The sequence below is a fragment of the Euleptes europaea genome, chromosome 20 (assembly GCF_029931775.1).
Source record: "Euleptes europaea isolate rEulEur1 chromosome 20, rEulEur1.hap1, whole genome shotgun sequence".
Taxonomy (NCBI): Eukaryota; Metazoa; Chordata; class Lepidosauria; order Squamata; family Sphaerodactylidae; genus Euleptes; species Euleptes europaea.
In genome coordinates, this window is record NC_079331.1 from 25574482 (window position 1) to 25601759 (window position 27278).

Here is a 27278-nt window from a genome sequence, read left to right on the forward strand (position 1 = left end):
ACTATGCCCGCCGCCGCCTCAAGGGGGCGCCGTTCCCGCGCGCTGACTGGCTGGGCCGGCTGCCGATCCCGGCCCCGGAGCGCAGGAGGCGCAACGCCAGAGAGCCCCGCCCCGTCTCCCTCAGAGGGAGGGAGGGAGGGAGGGAGGGGTTGGCCCCGCCCCCTCCCGGCCCCGCCCCGCCGCGCCCTTGCCTGGCCTCGTCGGTGCGGCTGCTCCGTCCTCTCGCCGCCTGCCCGCTCTGCCCGGCCGCCGCCGCCTCGCCCTGTCAGCCATGGAGGAGATGGACGGCGCGGGCCCGGCCCGGCCCCACTACGGCTGTGAGTCGCGGGAGGGGAGGGGAGGGGGAGGGGGAGGGGGAGGGGGAGGGGGGGTCGCTCGCGCGCGCTCGGCCGCGGCAAAGGGTGGGTGGGTGGGTGGGTGGGGGGAGGCGCCCTGGAGTCTCCAGGCTCTGCCCGCCCGCCCGCCCGCCCGCCGCATCTGCGTGAGGAGAGGGGGCGCCTGAGGCGTCCCGGCCGGCCGGCCGGCGGGGCGGGGGGGGCGCGGGAAGCCCTGACCTCCCCACCCCGCCAGAGGCCTCTGGAAGGCCGCGCGTGGGGTGGGGTGGGGGGGGGGAGGCGGGCGCGGCGGCGCCGCCTGCTGCCGGCTGACGCCTACGGGCGGGCCCGTCCTTCCGGCTCAGGGCAGCCCACTCCGCGGGGTTGTTGCGAAGACGGGGGTGGGACAAGGAGGAGCGCGGCAGCCCTTCCCCCCCCCGCGCCCTCGCCCAATGGGAACCGCCCAGTCTCCCCTCTTTCCCCCCCCGCCCCGCCCCCGCGGAGGAGGGGGAGGGCGGCGGCCACGGGCGCGCGGCTGATCCAGCCGGTGAGTTTCGATGCTGCCCGAGGAAGCCGCTCCCTGGATGCGGGGGGGGGGGGAGGGGTCCATCCCGAGTAAACCAAGAGTGAGAGGGGGCCAGCCCCCCCCCCGTGTTTTCTTCCGCCTTCGGAGGAGGGGGGGGGCTCTTTCACCTTTTTCCTACTCTGCTGCTTTCTCACTGGAGCGGGGGGGGGGAGGGGAGCACCCTACAGGTGCTGGTATTTCGCCTGCAGCTGCAGTACGTGCAGATTGTAGGGGGCTTGGATGCTTCAGGATGAAGGTGCTTCAGGATGAAGGTGCAAGGAGCGGTGATGTGGAGTGAGTGTTGGTTCAAAGCGTTACCCCAAATTCTCCTCCCAAATCAGCTTGCAAAGCCACCTAAATAAAATTAAGAAAACAACCACAAAACAGTTTAAACAAATAAAGACAGAAAGCACCAAGCAGAGTCCTGTGTGGGGCGGCTCCCACAGTCGCCACAGGCCAAGTGCTTTTTGTTTCTTGCCCTTTTGCTCTTGCCTTCATGCCTGCAGAGGAGAAGGAGACCGGAAGACAACTCAGTGGTCTGCAGTTAGCAGGATTCCCCCCCCACACACACACACACACACACAAACCCCTTCTATTAATGGTGGAGACTGTTATGAATGGCTGTTACCCCTGATAGCAAAACGAGATCTCCCGAGTTCTCAGGCAGGATATTTCTGCGTATTAAACGCTGGCTGATATTGGGAACATGAATTTGGGCTACGTAGACTTTTGGTCTAATCCGTCAAGGCAGGTTCTCTTCCATGTTCCTGTGAAGCTTGGTTCACACAAGTTTGAGGATGAGATGGGAGCGACCTAGAGGGCTACAATGGACTCACACCACTTCAGCGTGTGCTGACAAAGAATCAGATTTTGGAATGCTCCCTTGCAAATAGGAAGGTAGTAGTGAAAGCAGAGAACCAGCCTCCCTGCTGTCATACTTTTTAATTTGTAGAGATTTTTTTTTTTAATGAAGGCCTATTTAGAGTTAGAATCCTTGTGCCAGGAAATGGTACAGTCATTTTAGCACCTCATTCGTCTGCACGGGTGAATCATACCTAAGATGCACCATTCCCCTTGCATGATGTATGCTGCTGCTTTTCTGCTGCCCCTAGAGTGGCACTTCACCGTCTTCTACTTCCGAGTTGGGGACAGTATTGTCTTCTGCCTCCCAGGAATGTTGTGATGGAGCCCTAGGTGTCCACCCTCAAGCCTGGTGTGGCTCTCAATCAGCAGTTGCCTGCCTGAGCATCAGACCAGGAAAGCGAGATGCCACAAAGATGGGATGGAATCCATGGAGAGAGCTGAGTAGGAGACACCTGGACATTATTAGTTATTCCATATCAGAAACTGATAATTCAGGGGAAACTTCCCAGCTTGGGACTTCTAGTAGAAGTGTCCCCAGGAGACACAGGTGGGGCATGTGGATTTGGCCCCACTCCACTATGTTGCCTATTTTCTAGGAAGATTGGTGGGCCAAAGGCTGTCTGGGTTCACCTTGAACTTTTCAACTGACCCCAGAGGCTGTAGTACCTCAAGGGTGTGTCCTTGAAAAGCAAGCAAAGCAGATGGTTGTAAAAAAGGAAAAAGATTTTCACTGCTGACGGCCATTTTCGCAGCTAACCCCAGTGGTCATTTCCCCGGGCCTGTTCTATGAAACTGAAACGTGCCATTTCACTTGTCTTCGGACTGGCTTTTTGATATATTCAAGGCAGCTGGTGAAGAAAAGGGAATCTTTCAGAGGCTTGTTGGCAAATACAGGGGTGGAAAATTGGGGTCCAGCAGTCTTCAGGTTGAAATCCTGACCTGGGAAATCCTGACCTGGGAGTTTCAAGGCAGGAAGGAAGCAGGGATAGGCCTAGGCTTCCCTGAGGTAAGAAGGTAGGCATGGGTTAGGTCCTCAAGATACATGGATTATACTGAATCAGACCATCAAGGTCAGTATTGTCTAGTCAGATTGGCAGAGGCTCCCCAGGGTCTCAGGCAGAGGTATATCACATTGCCCATTCCCTGAGCCTTTTAACTGGAGATGCCAGGGATTGAACAGGGGACCTTCTGCATGCCAAGTAGAAGGCTCTACCTCTAAAGCAAGATTCCTCACCTAAATATTAATAAATAATGAGCTGAAGTCATACTGTTGCCATATATATGAGCCAGGACTCGTGCCTGAAACCTGTTTTTGATTCCTGGACTCCATTGTAGCACTTGAGAAAGGGCAAGAGGTTATTTGGACAGGTCCACGGCTGCTTGCCCGACTGCCTCCCTCCTTCTGTGTATTGCTGATAAGGGGGACGGCACGCTGCCTGCAGGCGCACCTGTCTGCCTTGGCTCACTTCATTTTGCAGTGTGAGCTGCAGATACAGGTGAAGTGACAGTAGCTGAGGGCTTTGCCACGGCTGCCAGGCCATTCTTTCGAGAGGCCCCTTGCTGCCCCTTGGGCTTCGTTCCCTCTGTGAGTTCTGCTATCCCCTCTGGCAAGGTGGATAGTAACGGACTTTTAAAAAATGTCAGTGATGCTGTGTCTCTCTTGAAAACAACCTGGTTTAAAATGAAATCTGATTTTACTACAACTGTCTATGTTGAAGTCCACACAGCAAAATGGAGCCCATGATTCTTCTACTAAACACACAACTCATTAGGTCATTTTGTAAGACTGTGGGTTGCCATAGTAACGAACATGGAAACTGTACATTTTTCACAGGACTGTAATGTGGAGGAGGGCCGCCTTCAGATAGAACTGGCCAGACGATTCTTCAGCACAGAGGCCTGAGACCTTTTACAAACACTGGTTGTTGTGAATTCTCTATTAGGAAGTGGCGCACACAAGGTCTAACTTTATAAGTCATGTTTACAGGAGCACCCTACAGAATGGTTTTAGTGCACCGGCATACATCTGCGCATGGTTGGCATTTGGGGATTATTGGCAACTGTTCACGCCCACCGTTTCCTTTTTTTTGTAAAGCATCGCTGGAAGACCTTTAGTCCCATAAAAATCCTTGCCTGCTATTCCCTTCTCATACTGGTTGTGCCAGCACCCCCAACCCCTCCAGTATCCCTTAACTTAAGGATTTGTTTTTTAGTTTTCCATGCGATGCTGCACTTGGCTCTGCAGTCATAGATTGCTGGTCCCTGTAACAGCAAAGTGTGAATATCTGTGGCTGTCAGTCAGACAGGTGGAGGGCACAATGTGCAACTAAAGTTGAGCAGTTTTAAGTCCCTTGGGCTTCCAAAGAAGAGAGCACGAACAGTGGAAGTCTGACCAGATTGTGCCCTCGTGTTCGGTCCAGTGGGGAAATTCTGCTCTGTCCGTTCAGTGTCGCTGCTGCTTCTGGTGAAGGACACAATTGCCCCCCCTTGTCACTGTAGTCTGTAGTGTAAAAGGCTTATAGATTGTTATGTCTGAAGGTTTAGATTTACTCTTGGGTTGTATAAAGACTTTCCTTAGTAGCAAGCTAATATCTGTCTATCTAGACTCTTTTTATCCTGCTCTTTCTCCAAGGAGCTCCTGATGGCATCTGTAGTTCTTCCTTTTCCATTTTATCCTCGCAACAACCCTGTAGGTGGGAGGGAGATTTGAGCCCTGTGTTCTCAGATCCAATTAGTATGCATGCGTGTTGGCTCTTTGCTTGGAATGCTTTGCCAGAAAGGCAAGGGGTGCCAGCAAACACATAGCTGGGTACCATGTTAGGAGCCACAGGCAGATAGCAAGTACAGGAAGCTGGGAGACCATACCTTCATCCCGGTCTGTGGGTGGCAGGTTTAGTCTTGTGTGAGCTGCCTGAACATAAAGAGAGCTGCCCTATGCTGAGTCCATCTAGGCTTTTGTCCACCTGGCTTAGCATTCTCTTTGGAATAACAGTGACTTTCCAGGGTTTCAGTCAAGGGAAGGTCTTTCCTATTATATACCTGATATAATTGATCTAAAAAAACTGAACCTTGAAAAAATCATGTGTGTATTATATGCAGGAATTCTTGTTATCCAGCGCAATTGCCAGACTTTTTAAAAGATCCTAATACTACAAACTTTGCATAAGTAAAGTATTGTCTTTAAAAAGCATTTCACTTACTCAAAAAGAGAAAATAGGAAGATTTTTTTCAACGTGCCTCAAAATGTCCAAGTTTTTTTATAGGAAAAATGGGGGTGGGAAGAGGGAAAACTGGGCTTTCTCTGGGTCTTCCTGTCGTAGACACAGAAAGGCTTTCCTCCTAGAGCAGGAATCTGCAACCTTTTTGAGCCTGTGGACACCTTTGGAATTCTGACACGTGGTTGTGGGCTCAGCTACAAAATGGGTGCCGCTGTAGATCCACACATACAGAGAAAGCCCAAGTGCAGGGCTGAAGTGGGATATTTTAACAATACACTAGGAAAGAGGAGTGAGAGAGAATAAAACCAACCCTGGTGGCAGCAGCCACTAAAACAGCTTAATTTTAATTACACAGCCAACCTGATTTTCAGTGGCCAATCAGAAGTCCTGCTGGGCAAAAGCTCCACCTGGACCCAGCCATTTTCTAAAAACACTTGGCAGGCATCAGGAAAGGTGTTGGTGGGCACCTTGGCACCTGCAGGCACCATGTTGGATACCCCTGTCCTTAAGGGAGCACATGCTCAACTTGTTTGTTTTGGGGGTTGTGACCACTAAAGCTTTGCTTCCTGTGTCTTCTTACAGCTGTCCTGGATAATGAGAGGATGACGGCCGAAGAAATGGATGAGCGGAGGCATCAGAATGTGGCCTATGAATATCTGTGCCACCTGGAGGAAGCCAAGAGGTAAGACTGCATGAAACGGGTGACAGCCTCTGTCGTTCAGCCCAGAAGCATAGGTGGGACGTAACAAGCGTTGGGCTGTTGTAACAGGTGGGAGAGCAAATGCACTCCTGGCCTTTGTGGAGAGAGGAGGATGTGTGTGAATGTGATGCAGTCAAACTTGCACCTACGTTGACTGGTGCATTGGAAAGCAGGGCTTCCTTTCTTCCACGTTGACAGGCTAGATAAGCTGTTTTCTTGTCAGACGTCAAGTCTGAGATTATGCCAATTTACCCAGTTCTCTGTGAATTGATTTCATAGGCTGCTTCTCTACCTTGCCTGAAATGAAGTGATCATATTTTTTTATTTTTTTTTAAGAACACTGTTTTCATATTTTGGAGAGTGGAGCATAAATCTTCAATAGGCTTTGGGAGAACAGTTGGTTCGATGGAGGAGCACAATGTTGTGTTCAGAGGGAAAAGCCTGGTGGTTGGAGATTTTTCTGTCCCAAAGGTAGTGTGAAAGCTGGGTCATAACCGTAGGATGCTTCTGGGATGCAGGGAGATGGTTGCTCTAGAATGTTTGTAAGTCACCGCCTCGTTTTGAAATGCTTGGGGTAACTTGCATCAACGAATTAAAGGCATAAACGGAAGCATCCACTGAGAGGAACAGTAAAACAAGAACTTCCAGTAGTGAGCTGATCCGAGCGCCATGTCCCCCGAGATCTCTCGAGAGAACCAAGAGGCGTTCTGAGCTGGGGCCCCCTTTAAAAGCCCCGATTCCAATCCTAAATGGTGGATCGGAAAGCAGGCAACCCCCTGCTGCCGAAGAAGAGCAGTTTGACTCCCACCCCCCTCCCACAAGAGCAACTTGTTGCGGAGGAGGGTCGGATGAAGTCCTGCCGGCTGAGGAGGAATTCCATCGCCACGAACGTCTCATGGAAATAGGCTCCGATCTCCTCTATCTTTAACTGAACATTGAACAATCTAACAACAGAGAACCCCGACTTCCAACATCCGAGTAAGTTACATGAACTCCCTTTGTCTACTAATCCAATTTTGAACGACTGGAATTTCTCAAAATCGGCTAAAGACTCTACCCCTTCGCCCAGGATTTTAAATGACCTTCCGACTAAAAAGGCTACTTAATTAGACTATAAACTGAGCTAGCAGGCAAACAAAACAATCGGAAAGAACTGAGTGGCATAAATAGCTACCAATCGGTGGCTGCGGCGTAGAAGGGGGGAGGAGAAATCCTTTACTTTCGATTCTCCATTCCTTTACCTTAGGAGAGTCCTCCAGCCACATTTTCATTCAGGAAGTGGTCTTTCTAGGAAGACAGGAAATCATAGCGGGCTGTTGGGCCGGATGTGCCCCACTCAGTGTAGCAGCAAAATAAATCCTACTCTCTTTAATCGTAGAGTGGGAGCGATGGAAAGTCCACTGCCTTACAACTCCTTGTACACTTCCTGGAATAAGTTTTAAAGCCGAGCCAGAGCCTTTTAACAGTAGCTTTTTTGCACGGAGCTGCCTGCTTATATTCAACTTACTAGTCTGGAAAATACAAAAGCCACAGACAATCATGGAAAGTAATCATCAAAAGATACAAGAAATGTTGGCCATGCAAACAGAATTATTAAAGAAGTTTGAACAGGTTTCTATACAGCAAGAACAGTCAGCTATACAAATGACTTTAATTATCACTCAAAAATTTGATGGTATAATAAACGAGATCAAGGAAATCAAAGATCAAATTACAGTAATGAAAAATGGCCTGAACAAGATGGAACTCACAGTTAAAAACATCACTGGAGAGTTGAAAGAAGTTAAAATGGACATGAAATCTCAAGCACAACAAATTGAAGCAATACGACTTCAGGAAGAGCGAGTGAAGGACCAACTAGCTGTTTTGGATCTGAAACTGAGAGAATCCAAACTGCGTATACGTAATTTGCCTGAAAGACTTGGGGACACCAGAGAGACCATCATAAAATCACTTGCTGATATATTTCATTTAAATGAACAAGAATTAAACCACGCAATAAATAAAATATACAGAATCCCCTTGTCAGCTCGAGTACAGAAAACAACAGCCAGAGAGATCTTGATCTTCTTTGACATCAGGATGAAAAACATCATTATGAAAATACACTTGGAGAACCATCTAAGTGTAGATGATACACCGTTAATAATTCTCAAAGACATCCCTCGTCACTTGATTGCAAAGAGAAACATCTATAAAGACTTTACTGAGATATTAAGAAACAAGGGACAGCTGGTTACTACCACAAGGACTTACCTTCACCTACAGACAGGTTAAACAGGCTGTCAACTCCTTGGAAGATATCAAAAACTTTTTGACAAGAAATAATGAACTGGCAGACCCTACTACAGGAATACAAAAAGAAGAATCAACAGCCCAAGGAGCAATGGGTGAAGATTGTTACAGACAAGAGGCCACTTAAAGAAAACATACAGATGGCAACAGAAACTCCAGACAGAAGAAAAAGTTCAAAAAGAAGGGCTAGGAAAGCCAGAAGAATACCAATTTGACTCTTAATATGGGAAAGGGGGGGTAGAGGAATAACAATATTAAACTACTTTTTCATTTTGGGGTAAATAAAGTTTCTTAAGATCTAATCCATTATAATTTGACAAAGATGAGTGACTGGAAAAAATTATGTCAATGTGTTCTGTCTGTTTATTTAATAATTTCTTCTTTTTTCTCCTAATATATTAATATTACTTGTTGAAATGTATTAAATAAGGGGGAAATATAACATTAAAATAATAACCTATTAGGATTAGAAAATATTAATACAAAGGAGACCAGATTAATGTAGGGAGGGAGGAAGTCGGTGGGAAAATCAATTATAACTAATTGTATTTAAGATGGAAGACATACACCTAATAACTGTTTAATTTTTTATTGATTCAAAGATTGATATATAGGATGTATTGTCAAATGAGATTTATAGTAATTTCTGAAAAACAATAATATATATATATATATATATATATATATATATATATATATATATATATATATATATATATATATATATATATATATATATAAAGAGAGGAACAGTAAAACACCACATAAATTTCATTCAGAAATAGTAATAAAACATTAGTAGTCAGTAAAAGCTGCCGGTAAACATCAGAGAAAAGTCTCTGGGCTTGTATAGGTTGAAAGCGCAATTATGAGAACTCTGATGCTCATGTCAGAGTGTGCAAATTCAGGGGTAATAAGGGGCATTTTAGCACAGCCTCTTATTCCAAAAGAGGTTTTTTCAGTGCTGCCCCCAAATAACCCATTTTTTCCATTTCAAAAATGAAAAAGAAATACTTGAAGGGCTGTCATATAGAGGATGGTGCCGAGTTGTTTTCTGTTGCCCCAGAAGGTTGGACCAGAACCAGCGGGTTGAAATTAAATCAAAAGAGTTTCCGTCTAGACATTAGGAAGAATTTTCTAACAGTTAGAGCGGTTCCTCGGTGAAACAGGCTTCCTCAGGAGGTGATGAGCTCTCCTTCCCTGGAGGTTTTTAAGAAGAGGTTAGATGGCCATCTGTCAGCAATGCTGATTCGATGACCTTCAGCAGATGATGAGAGGGAGGGCATCTTGGTCATTTTCTGTGCATGGAGTAGGGGTGTGTGGAGGGGGAGGTAGTTGTGAATTTCCTGCATTGTGGAGGGGGTTGGACTAGATGACCCTGGTGGTCCCTTCCAACTCTTATGATTCTATGAAACATTTTTGCCTCCTTTGTCCAGATGCTCTGTGGTGGGGGCCCCCTTTGTTTAATCCCCCTGCTCTGCTGTGGAAGTTCCCCTTGCTGATCTCGGGGCCATAGTTGCTTTCAGCTTGACCTGCCTTTGAGGGTGGTTGTAAGGTTAAAACGGAGCAGGGGAGAATCATGGTTTAAGTTGAAAAGCAGGGTATAAATACCCAATGAAGTAAACGGTGAATGACTTGACTAGCACTATAGTGTGTTTTGGGAGGTTCTCTGATCTTGTGGGACGATGGCCTGCACATGTGCTCCAACATGTGTGCCAGTGTAGTATCAGATTAGGATTTGCGAGTATCAGATTAGGATTTGGGAGGCCCAGATTCGAATCCCCAGTCTGGCATGGAAGGTCACTGGGTGGCCCTGGGCCGGTCACTCTCTGTCAGTGGAGCCTACGTCACAGGGTTGTTGTGAGGATAGAAGAAGAAGAGTTGGTTTTTTATATGCCGACTTTCTCTGCCACTTAAGGAAGAAACAACCAGCTTACAATCCCCTTCCCTTCCCTTCCCTTCCCCACAACAGACACCCTGTGAGGTAGGTGGGACTGAGAGAGCTCTAAGAGAGCTGTGACTAGCCCAAGGTCACCCAGCTGGCTTCATGTGTAGGAGTGGGGAAACCAACCTGGTTCACCACTCATCCACTGCTCTTAACCACTACACCACGCTGGCTCTCTATAAGGTGGAAAGAGAACAGTGTAAACCGTTTTTGGTCAGTAGTGGGGAGAAAAGTAGGGTATAAGTGAAGTAAGTGAGTGCCCAGCCCTGATAGCACTGAGCAGTTAGAGATGGAGTGGACATTTCTTAGATTCTGTTAAATTTGCCTAATGCGATACATATAGCTACAAAAAGCACAGCGTGGTTTGTACGAACGTGGTAAAGCGGGTGCCGTTATCTTGTTGCACAGTCCAAAGCTCTTGGCAGGCATGAGCAAATTCCTCCTGCCTGTCGTTCCTACAGAATCAGAGACAAATTCCGGAGGAAAAGCCCTTGAGGACTTCCAGCCCTCTATTCAGGCCAGGGCCTTTACAATGCAAAATTTCTCACTCAATCAAGTGTTTAAAATGTGGGTTTCGAACCTCTTCTTTTCATGGTGCATGAAAACTTGCCTTGTTTTGTGCCCTTTTGAAGTAACATCATGTTTTCATTGCTACTTTCTGTATTCTGTATTCTCTGTTTTAATTGTGTTGTTGGCTATACTTTGCTGTTCAGTTTTGAATTTATTGCTATACTTGACCTGTTTTAAGGTGTGTTTGGTTGTGAACTGGCTGGCAGCTCTTTTGGCTGAAAATGGCCTCCTGTAGGAGACGAGGTGCCCATCATCATCTCTGTTGGGAGGGGGAAGGGAGCTCCCTGCACGCCTGTGCAGAGCAGGAGCCCGGAGTTACCTTGGGGCTGCCACAGGTCCATGAGGGAGGGAGGAGCCTGCTGCCCATGTTGGCAAGTCCATGGAAGAAACACAAGCCTGCTGCATTGTAGATGCATGCCTCAAGTCAAAATCCCATGTATTGGGGGTGAGGTAGAAAAACGCCCCCCTCCCCAAAAGCAGCCTGTGGTAGCGGAAAGAAACTTTTACAATACCCAAACACCCAGAGCCTAAAAACACTCTTTCACCCAAAGTGGATGTTCCTTTGGAGTAGATTTGGTCCTCCTGTTTTACATATTGAATAACATCAGTGTTGTAGCTGTATGAATGTGAGGGTCTCTGTCTTTGTGTCTCTGCTTTCCATCACCTGCGGCATTATCAGTGAACTCGTAAAAGCAGTTCACACCTTCTGGTCTCAGGCGCCAGGCCTGATGGCCCATGTATCTTCCCCCCCGCTGTTTTCCTGCCAGTACTCCCTCCGGCCGGTGCGGCCTTGGAAGTGTGATAGCCGCACCAGACTTCCTGGGATCCGTCTGATGTTTTGTATTATGCCAAGCTTGTAACTTCCCATAACAATAAGTGTGAACCCCAGTGCCCCAGTGCCCTGGAGTCAATATATTCTGTAAACCCGTATAGCCCCTCACTTGCAACTTTCTACCTGTGCCTGTCTCATCTCCTGAAGGCTTCAATAAATCTATTGTTTCTGTATCAACGTCTGAGCAACTGATTTGGAGAAGCAAACTCAGAGAGGGGGATCTCTCACATTAAGTTGCAAGTCCTTGCCTCTCGGACTGCAGCTGTACCGCTTTGGACAGAATGTCAGCCGACGAGGACACCACTCCTATCCCCGATGCCCCCAAGGCTCCGGACGAGCCGGAGAAGCCGGACCCGAAGGAGGAGGGAGCCAAGCCAAAGAAACCGAAGGGTCGCGCCCCCGACCAAGATCGGGACGAACGTCCCCGGGGGCTTACTTATTGGCTGGACTCTCCCAAGGGCTGGTCGCTCTCGCGGACTGCGGCGAAGGATCGCCGGTTGGCCTTCCCCAGCACGGGACTCGAAGGGGACCCGGCCCGCAAAGAGGCCCTCCTGGAGGAAGAACGAAAGCAGTGGCAGGAAGACCGCCGGGCTATGCAGGAGCAGATGGAGACCATGCAACGCGTAATGGGTGAGATGGCCACGGCCCTAGATGCGCTGAAGTTGCAACCTCCAGCTGGTGCTCCCCCAGACGGGGCGCCGGTAGGTCCGCCCGCAACCCCTGCCCCCCCGGCCCGTCGGGACCTGAAAGTCACGTATGACGGGTCGGGAGACCAATTGACCTTTTTTATGGTCCAAGTAGACATTTTTATGCGGGAACAAGGCCGAACCTTCGTTTCTGAGGAGTCCCGGGTGCAGTACGTGGCTTCCTTACTGCAAGGGGAGGCGGCTGCCTGGATGGTGCTGCAGTATGAACTCCGCTCGCCGGTGCTGCGAACCCTGGACGAGTTCATGGTAGCACTCCGAAACCGTTTTGAGGACCCGACTCTGGGTGAGCGGGCTAAAGCCTCCCTGATGCAACTGCGCCAAGGGACTAAGTCGGTGGCGCAGTATGCAAGTGAGTTCCAGTCACTGGCTAGCCGAATTCTGGACTGGAGTGAAGCTACCTTGGTACAATGTTTCAGGGAGGGTCTCAACCCAGACCTCCAACATTGGGCCTTCATGCAAGGGAACCCCCCGGATGTGGAAGGTTGGGTTCGCCATGCTGCTGACATCGAGAATCGCAAGCAACTCCTGAACTTGTCCAAGCAACGGCTTGGGCGAGACCCCAGGCCCCGAGGTGACCGTGGCCGGGAACTCCGGCAAGGGGGTGGCGGGGGTCTCTCGGCCGCGGAACGCCGCAAGCGGTTCGAGGCCGGCGTCTGCCTGATCTGCGGGGGAAAGGGTCACTTTGCATCGCAATGCCCCTCTCGCTCAGGCCGTCCGACCCCCCCCCGCCAAACCCAGGCCGAGCCGACGAAACCGGCCGCCGACAGCCAGCCTCGCCGCAGAAGTGGACCACTGAGCCGGCGCTCCGGCGCACCCTCCGCTCTCCACGCGCGCCCCCAGGATGGGGCATCCGACTCTACGGTCCCATCGGGGTCCCGGATTACAAATACCGTCTTTGATTCGGACGGCTCCCCGGAAGCCACCACCCCGTCCCCCTCTTCCAGCGAGGAGGAAGAGTGGGAACAGCCGGCAAAAAACGCCGTCGGTCTGCTGTAGAGGGGGCTCCGCAGCAGACCGTCCCTATCGTTGTGCAAGGAGCTCCACCGATGGTAAGCGCCCAAGAGGACAATGTATTTGTGCGTGTTCATCTGTCCCTACCCAAAGGGGGTCCCCCGTTAGAGGTCCCCGCGTTGGTCGACTCGGGGTGTGCCCGCACCATGATAAATGAGGAAACTGCCAAGAAGTTGGGTGTCCGGCGCAAGCGGCTTCCGGGACCCCTCCGTTTTTCCCAAATGGACGGGAGTGACTTTAAACGGGGCCCTGTGACCCACAGAACTGCAGCCGTGATTATGTCCGTGGGGGAACATTGGGAACGGTTGTATTTCACCATCGCCCCTATTGTAACCCCTGTAGTGTTAGGGATGAACTGGTTACGGGGACACAATCCCTCCATTGATTGGGTTAAACGGGTGCTTTCTTTCCCCGAAAACCCCTGTGGGTTGCATGACAAGGAACGGGTACTCAGAACTCCAGCCGCCGCACTGGTAGGGTCCCCCGCCCCAGTCTCTCCTCAATTACCCTCTGAGTACTCGCAGTTTACTGATGTTTTCGATGTTAGAGAGTGCGACGAACTGCCTCCCCACAGAGAAACGGACTGTGCCATCGAGATCGTAGGGGAAGGCAAACTGTCTAAGGGAAAGGTTTACCCCATGAGCCCCAGTGAAAAGACTGTATTGCGGGACTATCTGGATGTCAATCTGGCGAGGGGTTTCATACGCCCCTCCAAGGCTCCTTATTCAGCCCCAGCTTTCTTTGTAAAGAAAAAGACGGGAGATTTAAGACTGTGTATTGACTTTCGCAGACTGAACGCAGTCACCCAGTCTAATGCTTACCCCCTCCCTCTTATTCCTGACCTTCTAGCACAATTAAAGGAGGGCCGAATCTTCACCAAACTGGACTTGGTAGAAGCCTACCACCGCATTCGCATCAAAGAAGGAGACGAACCCAAAACGGCCTTTTCCAGTTGTTTTGGGATGTTTGAGTACCTGGTCATGCCGTTCGGACTTTCGGGGGCTCCGAGTGTCTTTATGCAATTAATTAATGAAGTTTTGCATGATTTACTGTTTCGGGGGGTGGTGGTATTTCTCGATGACATTCTTATTTACTCTGAGACCATGGAAGAACATGTGCGCCTAGTGCGAGAAGTGCTCCAGCGGCTGCGGGAGCACAAACTGTATGCTAAGGTGTCCAAGTGTGAATTCCACCAACCTTCTATTACATTTCTGGGGTATGTGATTTCCCACCAAGGGTTGGAAATGGACCCCGCCAAGGTCCAGGCGGTGCGGGACTGGGAAACCCCCACTACCCGCCGCCAACTTCAACAATTTTTGGGGTTTGCCAACTTTTACCGGAATTTCATTCCCAACTTTGCCCAAGTTGCGCTTCCCCTCACTGCCCTGTTGCGTACCAAGGACAGGGGGGCTAGCGCCGCACTCCCCTCAGCCCGTCTGCAATGGTCTCCCCAGTGCCAGCAAGCTTTTGAACGTTTAAAGCTACTTTTTTCATCCGAACCCGTTTTGGCTCACCCGGATTGCACCAAGCCCTTCGTGGTGCAGGTGGATGCCTCGGATGTAGCAATGGGCGGGGCCCTATTGCAGAGGGATGAGGGGGGACGGTTGAGGCCATGCGCCTACTTCTCCAAGAAGTTTTCCCAGTCCGAAATCAACTGGGCCATTTGGGAGAAGGAGGCAGCAGCGGTCAAACATGCCCTTACCATATGGAGACACTTCTTGGAGGGGGCCGAGCTGCCGTTCGAAGTGTGCACAGATCACAAGAATCTTGAGGCTCTCAAGGGAGCTAGAAAACTCAATGCCAAACAAATTCGGTGGGCCCAATTTTTTGCAAAATTCCGGTTCACCCTCAAACATGTCCCTGGCAAAGAAAATGCCCTAGCTGATGCTTTGTCACGACTTCCCCAGTATCGCAACGATTTCGATCGCCCCGTCGACTCTCTGTTCACTCCCGAACAGCGAGGGGAAGTCCCTGGCTTGGCCGTCACCACCCGATCCCAAGCCCGCCAACCGGAGACCCCCCCTACGCTCAAAGGTATCCCGGAAGTGTTCCAGCAGCGACTCCGAGACGCCTCCTTGCAGGAGGAGGAGCACAATCTCCTCCCCCCTGGCTTGGAACGAACCAACACTTGGTGGGTGCAAGGGGGGAAACTATATGTCCCATCTTCCCTTCGCAAAGAAGTATTGGGACTTGTACATGGGGCCAGGCTAGCGGGTCATTTTGGTTTCGTAAAAACGCTTCACCTGGTTCGAAGGCAATTCTGGTGGCCCGGTATGAGATCTGATGTGGAGTTGTATGTGCGCAGCTGCCCCACCTGCGCCACAGCCAAGAAACGGATGGGAAAACCCCCGGGGCTTCTCAAACCGCTTGAGAACCCCTCCCGTCCCTGGGAAGTCATCGCCATGGATTTTATCACCGACCTACCTCCAAGTCGGGGGAAAACGGTTCTCTGGGTTATCACAGACCTCTTTTCCAAACAGGTTCATTTCGTTCCATGTGCAGGTCTTCCTTCAGCCCAGGGCTTAGCTAAACTGTTCATCACGCACGTCCTCAGGCTACACTCGATCCCGAGGAAGGTCCTCTCCGACCGGGGGGTCCAGTTTGTTGCCAAATTCTGGCGGGCTTTCCTAAAGTTAATGGGAGTGGAGGAACAGGGCCTTTCTTCCGCCTATCACCCCCAAACGGATGGTCAAACAGAACGAGTAAATGCGGTAGTAGAATGTTATTTGCGCTGCTATGTAAATTTCCACCAGGATGACTGGGTTGACCTGCTGCCATTTGCCGAATATGCGTACAACAATGCGCCTCATTCCTCTACCGGCTTTAGTCCCTTCCAAGTTATATACGGGACGGATTTTGGCCCTTTCGGTTCTGCCCCCGTCTCGCCAGAGCTCCAGTCTACCCCTGATCTTCAGGAGTGGATTCAGGTGGTTAAATCCACCTGGCCATGGTTGCTCAAAAATCTGGAAAGGGCAAAAAGCAAGTACAAGGAACAAGCGGACAAACACCGGTCTCCGGGATGGGAACTCAAGGTGGGGGAGCAAGTCTATTTGTCCACCAAAAATCTCCGCTCTCTTCGCCCCTGCAAAAAACTGAGCGACCGTTATGTAGGACCTTTCCCCATTACCAGAGTAATCAACGAGGTTACCGTGGAACTGAGTCTCCCTAAGACACTCAAGGGGGTTCATCCAGTCTTCCATATAAGCCTCCTCAAACCTTATGTAGCAGCTCCCCAGTTCCACCCCCCTCCCGCTCATGAGATTCCTACCGTAGTAGGAGGGGATACCCATTTGGAAATATCCAAGGTTTTAGATTCCAAATGGAAGAAAGGGAAACTGTTTTACTTTGTTCGCTGGAAAAACCTTGGCTCCGCTCATGACGAATGGGTGGCCGCACCCCACATGGCAGCTCCTCGCTTGGTCCGAGAATTCCACCTCGCTTATCCCGATAAGCCTCGTCCTCCCGGAGGGGGGCCTTAAGGGGGGCAGAATGTGAGGGTCTCTGTCTTTGTGTCTCTGCTTTCCATCACCTGCGGCATTATCAGTGAACTCGTAAAAGCAGTTCACACCTTCTGGTCTCAGGCGCCAGGCCTGATGGCCCATGTATCTTCCCCCCCGCTGTTTTCCTGCCAGTACTCCCTCCGGCCGGTGCGGCCTTGGAAGTGTGATAGCCGCACCAGACTTCCTGGGATCCGTCTGATGTTTTGTATTATGCCAAGCTTGTAACTTCCCATAACAATAAGTGTGAACCCCAGTGCCCCAGTGCCCTGGAGTCAATATATTCTGTAAACCCGTATAGCCCCTCACTTGCAACTTTCTACCTGTGCCTGTCTCATCTCCTGAAGGCTTCAATAAATCTATTGTTTCTGTATCAACGTCTGAGCAACTGATTTGGAGAAGCAAACTCAGAGAGGGGGATCTCTCACAATGAAGCTATAATTTTTATTTTCCATTTGAATGTCTTGAACTTAACATACTAGAAAACTAACAAAAAAACCCACACATTTTAAAGGAAATTTCTCAAAGATTATTAACTGCTAACATTTGTTTGCATCTGGGCTAATTTTCTATCCCAAGAACTTCACTCTCATTGGAGAGAGATAAATGCTCTCCACTGCAAGCAGGTTGGCTACGCCAGCCTACAAGCAGTTGAAACGCTTAACTTCAGTGCTGCGGTGGCCCTTGCAAGCCAGCACAGGAAGGGTGTGATCTGGCTAGGGGGACTGCTGGGAGGCTGCTCATTTTCCTGGACATCCCCGGCAACCAGCGTGTCCCTTTCTATAGCAAACCAAGTAGCAAAGAGACTGATAAGGTGAAATGTTTGGAAAAGTGCAAAAACCCTAAACCCTTACTCTTCATGAAGAGACTCTTTGTTTTCCTCCTCCTGCAAAATCTCTTTTGCCTGTGACTTCTCAGTGCAAAACGTGTGTCTTTTCTTCTGGAACTGCAAATTAAAGTCAGAATTTGCTCGTCAAAATTTACATTCAAATGAACCTTACCTGTGGCATTTCATCATGTAATTTTTCTATTAATAGATGAAGAGCCTAAATCTCTTCAGAATGCTTACAACACTTTCCTGTGTGACTGTTTTTACTCCAGTGCATAATGACAGCTGGGGTAAAAAAAAAAAAAAAAGCACCCCAGTGTCAAAATCAGTGGATTTCTGCAATTGTTTTGTATCTCATGTGCTTCTTTTTTTTAAATAGAAGGAAAAGTGTAAGTTGCCGTACATTGAGGATGTTTTGTATTAGGGGGGGGGGGAGTTGTAGAGGCTATTTATGTATTCACTCCCCCCCCCCACAAAAAATGCATCTGAAGTGGAAATTCACCCCTGCTGTGGTGGGCAAGTCCTGGCCAGTGGAGGTTGGAGAAGCACTGCTGTCAACGGAGCCTGAACTGGGATATCTAGAAGCTGGCTTGGCTCAGAACGAGGCTGCTGGGTAGCGGTGGAGGGGTCTCCTCCACTCCCATGTGCAAGTCAGGCTGTTAATTCCTGCCCTGCGCTTCCTAAACAGCACAGGGCTTTCGTTTGTTCACCCTTCTTCCTGTGTGTAGCTTGGTTGGTTGCAAGCTCTGGGTTGGCTCCTAATGTGACAGGAAACCTTGACCCAGACGTGAGAGGGGGAAATGACTCACTTGTTCTGGCAGGCTCTCGTTTCTCTCTTTTAGACCAAGGTGCAGAGCCCAGAGTCTTGGTTTCTGCATTGGGGCAGGACTTGGGCCTGGCGCTCTGTTGTGAGGGGAGCACGGAGGAGGGGAGAGGACCGTCGGTGCCACCCTGAGATCGTTAGGGTTAAGATGTACTGAATACAACAAAACCCGTTGTCTTGAGAGCAGAGTTGCTTAGAGGAACTTGCTTTTGGAACAGATGCTTTCCCCACACTTTGTTATTGTGCTTATCGGAAGGTCGTGTTGGTGCTGTGAGCCTGCCTTGGTACAGGAGGCCCAGAGGCAAATGGCCCCGTGGGGTGTTGGCTGGGACTTGCCACAGTCTGGCTTCTGCCTTGAATGCCGTGTCTTGGCACCATTGGCAGGACCAGCTAGGAGCTGAGAATTGCTAAACATTGTTATTATTTTATTTTATTAGATTTATAACCCACTCTTTCCCGGCTAAGGCCAGGCTCAGAGCGGCTAACCATCAATAGTCAAATATACACCAATACATATCATTTCAGTAAATCATACACTATTAAAACCAATAAAATATGACAGTGAACCAGTTCCATTGGGCTTGCTGATTAGTTCTGGTACATACTGCTGTAGGTGGTGACCATAGTGAGGTCAAATATTATAACATATTTATCCTACCCCTTCTTCAAGGAGTTCAGTGTGGAGCTGCTACACAACAATCTTCTGAGGTAGGTTAAGTTGCAAGAAGGGTCACCCAGCCAGCTGCATGGCAGAGTGGAGGTTTGCGCCCGGTCTTCTCAGTTTTATTTTTTCACTTAAAGGCTACTGTGGAAAAGATGCACTGCTGTGCAATTAGCCATCTGTGTGAGCATCGCACTCCTACTCTGACCCGAGATGCGCTTCTGCCAGTTGCCTGGAATTCTCCGTCCCATGTTAGCCATCGGTCTGTCTCACCACAATGTCTACTCAGTTGTGTTTGCTGTAACATCTGAAGAGAATGGACTGGATACTTGAAGGCAGTGGGGGTATTAGTTTGGAGTGACTGTGGCCACTGTCCACTGATCAGTAATAATTGACCATCCCTGCAGCTCTGGATGCTCCCTGAGAGGTGGGGTTAGATGTTTTGGTTGGGCAGGGGGTATTTCTCACATCTACTCTGGAGTTCTATATAAGATACAGGTAGCTTCTGCTTGCTTTACGTGGATAAGAGTGAGGTGGTGGCCAAGTACTCTGTGCTGCGAGGTGTCCTGGGGGCCTCTGCATTTCATGGCACCTTCTTGTCGACCTGTTTCTTCAGCTTTTCTCTCATAGTCTTTTACAGACTGTGCACATAATTGTATGTAATGGGCTCTCTTCCAGGCCACGGTACTTTAATGTTCATCTTCCCCCTCCCCCCCCTTCTCCTTTGCCTCCTTACCTGCCTTGGTTTTAGTTCAAGCCCCTCACACACCTTTTCCATTGGACGTCAGTGTCTCCTGGCCATCCTTTCTCTGCTGCTGTCCTCCAGGAGCCTCTGACTGCTGCTTTGTGCTATCCTTTTGTTCTGACGTGTTTAGCTCAGAGGTTTGGGCCTTCCCGCTGGCAGGGCTAGGCAAATCCCTGCAACTGTTGAGAGAAACAGTCCTGGAATCTAGGTTAAGAACATAAGAAAGGCCCTGCTGGATCAGACTAAAGCCCATCAAGTCCAGCAGTCTGTTCACACAGTGGTCAACCAGGTGCCTCTAGGAAGCCACTAACAAGACGAATGCAGCAGCACCATCCTGCCTGTGTTCCACCGCACCCAAAATAATAGGCATGCTCCTCTGATACTAGAGAGACTAGGCAAGCAGCATGACTAGTATCCATTCTAACTAACAGCCATGAATACCCCTCTCCTCCATGAATATGTCCACTCCCCTCTTAAAGCCCTCCAAGCTGGCAGCCATCACCACATCCTGGGGCAGGGAGTTCCACAATTTAACTATGCGTTGTGTGAAAAAATACTTTTATCTGTTTTGAATCTTTCACCCTCCAGCTTTAGCAGATGACCCCGTGTTCTAGTATTATGGAAGAGGGAGAAAAACTTCTCCCTGTCCACTCTCTCCAAACCATGCATAATTTTATAGACCTCTATTATGTCTCCCCTCATCCACCTTCTTTTCAAGCTAAACAGCCCTAAGCGTCTTAACCGCTCCTCATAGGACAGTTGCTCCAGTTCCCTAATCATTTTGGTTGCTCTTTTCTGCACCTTCTCAAGCTCTGCAATATCCTTTTTTAGGTGTGGTGACCAGAACTGTACACAGTATTCCAAGTGTGGTCTCACCATAGATTTGTACAAGGGCAGTATGATATCAGCAGTTTTATTCTCTATTCCTCGTCTAATTATGGCCAGCATGGAATTTGCCTTTTTTACAGCAGCTGCACACTGGGTTGACATCTTCATTGAGCTATCCACTACCACCCCAAGATCCCTTTCTTGGTCTGTTGCTGCCAACACAGATCCCATCAGTGTATATGTGAAGTTGAGATTTTTTTGTCCCAATATGCATCACTTTACACTTATTCACATTGAATCTCAATTGCCATTTTAATGCCCATTCTTCCAGTATGCAGAGATCCTTCTGGAGCTCTTCACAGTCCGATTTTATTTTAACCACCTAAAATAATTTGGTGTCCTGCAAACTTGGCTACTTTACTGTTTAACCCCAACTCCAGGTCATTGATGAACAGGTTGAAAAGCACTGGTCCCAACACAGATCCCTGAGGCACCCCACTGCTCACATCCCGCCATTGGGAGAACTGACCATTGATTCCTACTCTCTGCTTCCTATTTTTCAGCCAGCTCTCAATCCATAAGAGGACTTGTCCTCTTATCCAGGTTGCTGGCTTTCTTTCCAGGGGTGGCATCTAAGATGTGATGCTTGCCTTTAATTGTTTTTTCCCAGTTCTGCGTAATGTATTAGATATACTGGAAGGGAAGAGGCGCCTTCCGCTCCCCACCCCTGTTGTATGTTTTCTAAGTGACTTGCCAACTGAGGAATTCCAGCAGATGCCTAGGCATGTTCTTCCTGAGGGAGAATCCTATGTTTTGGAGCTGGCAGGGGCTGAGCAACACATCTGGAGAGGATCATACCAGGTACACCATCGAAGAGACTGCATGTCCAGGCTCAGCCTCCTCTTCAGTAAATGCACGTCTGTAGCAGTTCAGTGTGTTCTCTGCAAGGGGTGGTGCAGACAGTAATTTGCATTTGAAATATCCAGAACTGCTCCCCAAACAGCAGGGGTGATTGCTTGCCGAGAGCCCCAGTTTCTTTCCAGATCAAATGTATTAAATCTATAAAGGAAAAAAGCCTTGTGATTTGTTTAATAGTTCAGTTGTGTTTTTCTGTTCACCCTGCAGAGAGCCCTACTTTGTCGGTTAGGCTGAGCCAGTGAGGGGCTGCTGCTGAAGGTCACCTGTAGAGGTTCCGTGATGGAGCTGGGATTGGAAGGCCCAGCTCCTGCACCCTTTCCCTGTGAACTGTGGTACCCTCTGCTTGGAAGCAAGGGCTTGGGCAGACGAGGTGGGAAAGGCTGCTGGAAGTGAGGAAGCTTTGGAAATGGCTCTGCTCTCTTCTCTCGTGGAGGGCTCCAGATAGTCGGTTACCTCAAAGGTTTCTGGCATCCAGGAGTGTTGCATGACCAGAACCTCTCATTCCTCATAGTCTTGGGAAGGTGGTGGCAGAAATGCTGTGCTTGGTGCCTCTTAGTATCGCCTATTTCAGACGGCTTTCCTGAGCATTGAATCAGTCCACAGCAGTGGTACTTCCGGTTGCACATCTGGGCACATGCACAGCCCCTCCCCCACCGTCCCTGTCAGGGCAGCCTTCTAACTGTCCTCCTGGGGCTTGCTGTGCATGTCCAGGTGCACACATGGGTGATGAGCCAGGCCACTTCGTGCGATTTGTGAGCCGTTTGTGAGCTGAAGGGAACACCCAGCCATCTGTAGAAAGAGGAACTAACTCTTTCCCAACAGATTGCTTGCTTAAGAGAGCCACCTTGTTCTATTGAGCAGTAAAGGAAGAGGAAGGTTTTATGTCATTTCCTCTCCATGGCAATAGGGTACTGCCTCCAGCTGTGCCCCCCAAGGGCTGTTGCAGTTCTTTAAAGGGGATCACGATGAAATTGATCCAGTAGAGTCCTCTTTCCTCCTCCCTCTCTCTGCTTGCTTGGACTTGGTGGAATGCAAAAGTGTGAGATCTTTCTGCACCCAGGAAATCTAGAAACAATGTCAATTAAGGAGAAAAAGTATAGATTCCTTGGCGTATGACTACAAAAGTAATTTATCTTGCCTTGTAATGACTTCTGATTTTTTCTTTAAAAGATAGATACAGGCTATTTACTAGCATGGAGTTATGTCCAATCATGGCATCTTTCAAGGGTGACTGGTTTTATCTCATTGACTGCCACTTTAAAGTTTTCCCTTGAATGAGATGGGCTGGGGAGCTTTTATGTCCTTCTTTCCTCCTTAGCATGTGGCTTTGCTTGAATCTTCTGAAATGGTTTGCTTTGTAGACTTCTTTTGGTTATAGCTGGTCCCTGCTTGTGGCATGGTGTTATTCCTTCCAGAGTTGGGGGAATTAGCTTTTGCAGACGAGCGTAGCGAGATGGAGGAATACGAGATTTTTATACCAATGTTTACGAGGATGAGCACACCAGCGGAAATACCCTTAAATAAGGAAGTGTTGTTATAATTTTAAGGGATTTTATTGAAAATAGTTTTAAGTGTACACACATAAGGCAATAAAATCACAAACCCGATACTGTCAGCCCTTGGCCCACTTGAACCAAAAACCACATCAGAGACAGTCAGATCCAAAGAAGCTGGTTTTACTTGGTCAAAATAGGTTAACAGAGCATGAAGAAAAGGGTGACAGCTATGAGGCTGGCTGGCTTGAACTTGGTAATATAAAAGCACTGAAAAGGCGAGAGATTACATATCAAAAACAAAGCTGTGTTCCCAGAGCTTCAAACAGTGTTCAGTAGGCATAACAGTCCTTGAGTCTGGTCGGCGGGAAAGCGAAAGTAAACATCAACTGAGATACAGGCCTGACATCCTGCCCCCCTTAAGGCCCCCTCCCACCTTGCAAGGGGGACGGTCTATCCGGGTAGGCGGTGTGGAAGGCAGTCACTAAGTGCGGGGCGGAGACATCCTGTGCACGCACCCACTCATCGTAGGCAGGGGGGAAGTGTTTCCAGCGAATTAAGTACTGCAGGGATCCATGCCGTATACGTGAATCTAGGATCTTTGATACTTCAAAATGCTCCTCCCCCCCCCACCATCACGGGCTGCTCGGGAGGCGGTTCTGGGTGCCATTCCGAGGAGGCGACATGAGGTTTAAGGAGGCTGACATGGAAGACAGGGTGGATACGTCTCAGGGTTTTGGGGAGAGTCAGTTCCACAGTGACAGGGTTGACGATTCGGGCAATGGGATAGGGTCCAATGTACTTGGCACTAAGTTTGTGGCACGGTCGAGTGGATCGCAGGTTTTTTGTGGAAAGATACACTAATTCACCAACCTGGAATTCCTTGCTGGGGGACCGATGCTTATCTGCCTGCACATATTTGCGTTTGGCTCTATCTAGGTTGCTCACTAGCCAGGGCCACGTGGTGCGGAGGGCATGTGCCCAAGAGGCTACATCGGGATCCCCTTCCCCCTCTGGAACCTCCGTAGGGGTAATAGGACTGAAGTTCTGACCATACACAGCATAAAAAGGGCTGAACCCTGTAGATTGATGGACAGCATTATTGTACGCATATTCTGCAAAAGGCAATAGTTCTACCCAGTCATCCTGGTGGTAATTGACATAACAACGTAAATAACATTCTAATACAGCATTGACACATTCAGTTTGTCCATCCGTCTGGGGATGGTAAGCACTTGACAACCCTTGCTCCACCCCCACCAACTTAAGGAACGCCTTCCAGAATTTAGCCACGAAACTACTTCCACGGTCGCAGATTATCTTGCGCGGGAACGAATGCAAACGGAAAACATGTTACACGAAGAGGCGGGCCAACTTGGGGGCGGAGGGAATACCCGCACACGGAACCAAATGTACCTGTTTGGAAAATAAGCACTGAAAAGGCGAGAGATTACATATCAAAAACAAAGCTGTGTTCCCAGAGCTTCAAACAGTGTTCAGTAGGCATAACAGTCCTTGAGTCTGGTCGGCGGGAAAGCGAAAGTAAACATCAACTGAGATACAGGCTTGACAGATACACTCAAGAGCCTAAGGAATAAAAGAGAAGAGGGGGGTGGACACAAGGATGCGAGGGGTTGAGGTGGTAATTACCAGTCAGAAGAATACGATGTCCAAATGATAGCAGTCCTGAGCAGCAGAGAAACAACCAGCGTCTCTCAGAAGGAACGAGCCTTACGGACATAAGGGGTGGGTGTCTTATACCAGAATAGAGTCCCGGGGCAGTATGCTAACTGGCAACACAACGGGTTTTTCCAGGGGTGAGAGGCTTAATTACTCCTTAGTAGTTGAGATATTAAAGTATGAAAGAAGATGAAGTAATGGCAACTGAGAAGAATACCTTGGTTTGCCTGATTAAATACTGATAAATACAACAGGCAGGCTTTAGGGAAGGGAGAGCTACAATAGAGCACTTCCTTGTCCTTCAACATCTTGCAGAGAAATACTCTAATAAGGGAAATTCCTCCTTATATGCGGCATTCATTGATTTCAGGGCAGCATTCAATTCGATCTCCAGACCTTTACTTTGGGACAAGCTTAAAGCCACAAACATAGACAAAAGGCTCCTGATGTTGCTGAGAGTCCTGCATGAATATACAGCACTGAGAGTCAGGTGTAATAGAGGAGGACATCTTACTGCCCCCATAAACACCTATAGAGGTGTTAGTCAGGGCTGTTTTCTCGCCCCCCAGCTTTTTGCCTGCTATATAAATAATCTAGTTAACACATTGAAAGCACCAGATTTGCATCCTCCTAAACTGGCGGACAGGCATATTCATATACTACTCTACACCGATGCTGTAATTCTTTCAAGAACCCCAGTTGGTCTCAGGAGGGCGCTTATGAGAGTGGCAACGTTTTGCGAGAAAGAACGCCTGATGATCAACTACGATAAAACAAAAGTCATGGCCTTTGGTAGACATCCTAAATATAGGAGGTGGAGCATTAATGGCCACAGGCTGGAACAGGTCACCCAATATAAATATCTCGGAACGACAATCCAGGCATCTGGATCCAAGTTGGCCCATAATACTCATGGAGCCAATTTGGGGGAAAGTTAACCCCTTTTGATAATTTCCTCCAGACCAAAGGGGCACATTACATTCCAGCAGCACTCAAACTTTATCAGGCGAAAACCCTAGCACAAATTCTGTATGGAACACAACTCGGCTCTTCATCCTCTAGTCTTACTCCCATTGAACGTGTACAATCTAAGTTCCTTAGAGCTGCCCTGCAATTGCCAAGATGTGTTCCAAATGCTCTGATACGTTTAGAAACTGGCATGATGAAAGTGGAGGCAAGGATTGTCCTGTCCTCAATCTCTCTCTGGCTGAAAATTAACTTCAACCCTAATGGTCTTCTCCAACTGATCCTATGTGACTCCTTTAGATCCAGATGAGTGATAGCCATAGATGTCAAATTAAACAAGTTGGGTTTTACACCCCTAGCTTTACTTCAGTTAGGGTGGGAACAAGCTAAGTTAATTATATCCAAAGGATCAAAGACATCGAGAGACAAACAGATCTAGCAAGGGCGCCTCTATTCACTGCACCCCTCCATACTAAATACATCCTAGCACCAGCAGCCTATCTCCACTATTTAGAGATAAATAATTATAGAAGGGCCTTTACCCTGGCCAGATGTGCAGCCTTACCATCTGCTTTTCTTGAGGGGAAATATAAGAAGACACCATGGGAAGAGAGATTCTGCCCCTGCAAATCAGGGGACTTAGAAACTGTTGAGCATGCCCTCCTGAACTGCAATTTCTATACATTACCCTGTTCGAAGTTTATTGAGCCCCTCTTATCGAGATTGAGACCTGACAGGGCAGGTGAAAGGTTTGAGATGCTCCTGCAAGTGGTAATCCTTCAACCACTCTTCAGGTTGCGAAATTTTGTTTAGCAGCAATGAAAATTCGTCACCTTAGAACAGCGCAATTAATGTGTCCCAGCTGTAATTCTTTTCTTAAAATGTTTTAAGACTCGGACTGTAATTCGTTGATTGTAAGAATCTATTAGTCCATGCTTTCCATTTTATCATGGTTTGACTGGCTAAGTGCCGCAAATAAATTATCTATCTACTGATAAATACGGTAGTATAGATTTTCTGATGTGTGAAGATGTTTGGGAGATCTTCCCAGGAAGGGAGGAGTGGGCAAGAGATGTCCTGGTTTAACCTACTCAGCAGGTTAATGACGCTGGAGGGTGAATCTAGATATGCTAAAAGACTGGTCAGTGTTCTATGAATGGACTCTGATTGCTGATTGGAGTACAGTGTTGTGCTATCATTCCCGGATGTATGCTTGGAGTGCTTCATTAAGGATGCGAGGAAGGCTCCTTTACTCCCTATTGGTCCAGGTTTTCCACCTCGATGTCAGAGGAATGCAAAACAATCCAAAGCTTTACGCAGGTCACCAGGATGGCTTCCAGAGCCCTGGAAACTTTGGTTCATCTTGGTAGAGCAGTGCCTTGCTATTCCCTGTTAGCTTTGGTCCCACTTGCCGTTTGGCCTACTGGATTGCTGGGACAGATAAGGGGCCAACAATGGTGGCCAGACTTATTTGGGATGATGGATGACAAGATGTCCTTTTATTTCTTTCCCACTTGAAGATGGGGGCCTCTTGAGAGCCAGGAATCCCTTTCTGCTGAGTCTTTTCTGCAGCAGAAGCATGACAAAACTTGTACAGGTATAAAATTTCTGGATATTTTGAAGTCATGGAAAATTAGTGCTCCTTCATTTTGTCACAATTCAGTTTCTACTTATTCAACCATAGCCATTTAGCCACATCAACCAGCCCCTGGCTCAGGATTGCTGGAGCAGCGCTGTGTGGTTTTGACAAAGAGGTACAGAGCTGAGTGTCATTAGCACACTGGGGCACAGGCAGACTGGCTGCGCTGTTGGGGAGG

At 48.7% G+C, this 27278-nt stretch overlaps 1 protein-coding gene across 1 annotated transcript in view; it reads left to right on the forward strand.

Annotated features, from left to right (window-relative positions):
- The first annotated feature begins 268 nt into the window (after positions 1 to 268).
- The window catches only part of IQGAP1 (IQ motif containing GTPase activating protein 1), a 118585-nt gene continuing 91575 nt past the window's right edge, over positions 269 to 27278 (forward strand). The window contains exons 1-2 of the mRNA XM_056865699.1: positions 269 to 317; positions 5544 to 5643. Coding sequence (XP_056721677.1) covers positions 272 to 317; positions 5544 to 5643 — 146 coding nt within the window. The 5' untranslated portion in view covers positions 269 to 271. The remainder of the gene's footprint in view (positions 318 to 5543; positions 5644 to 27278) is intronic.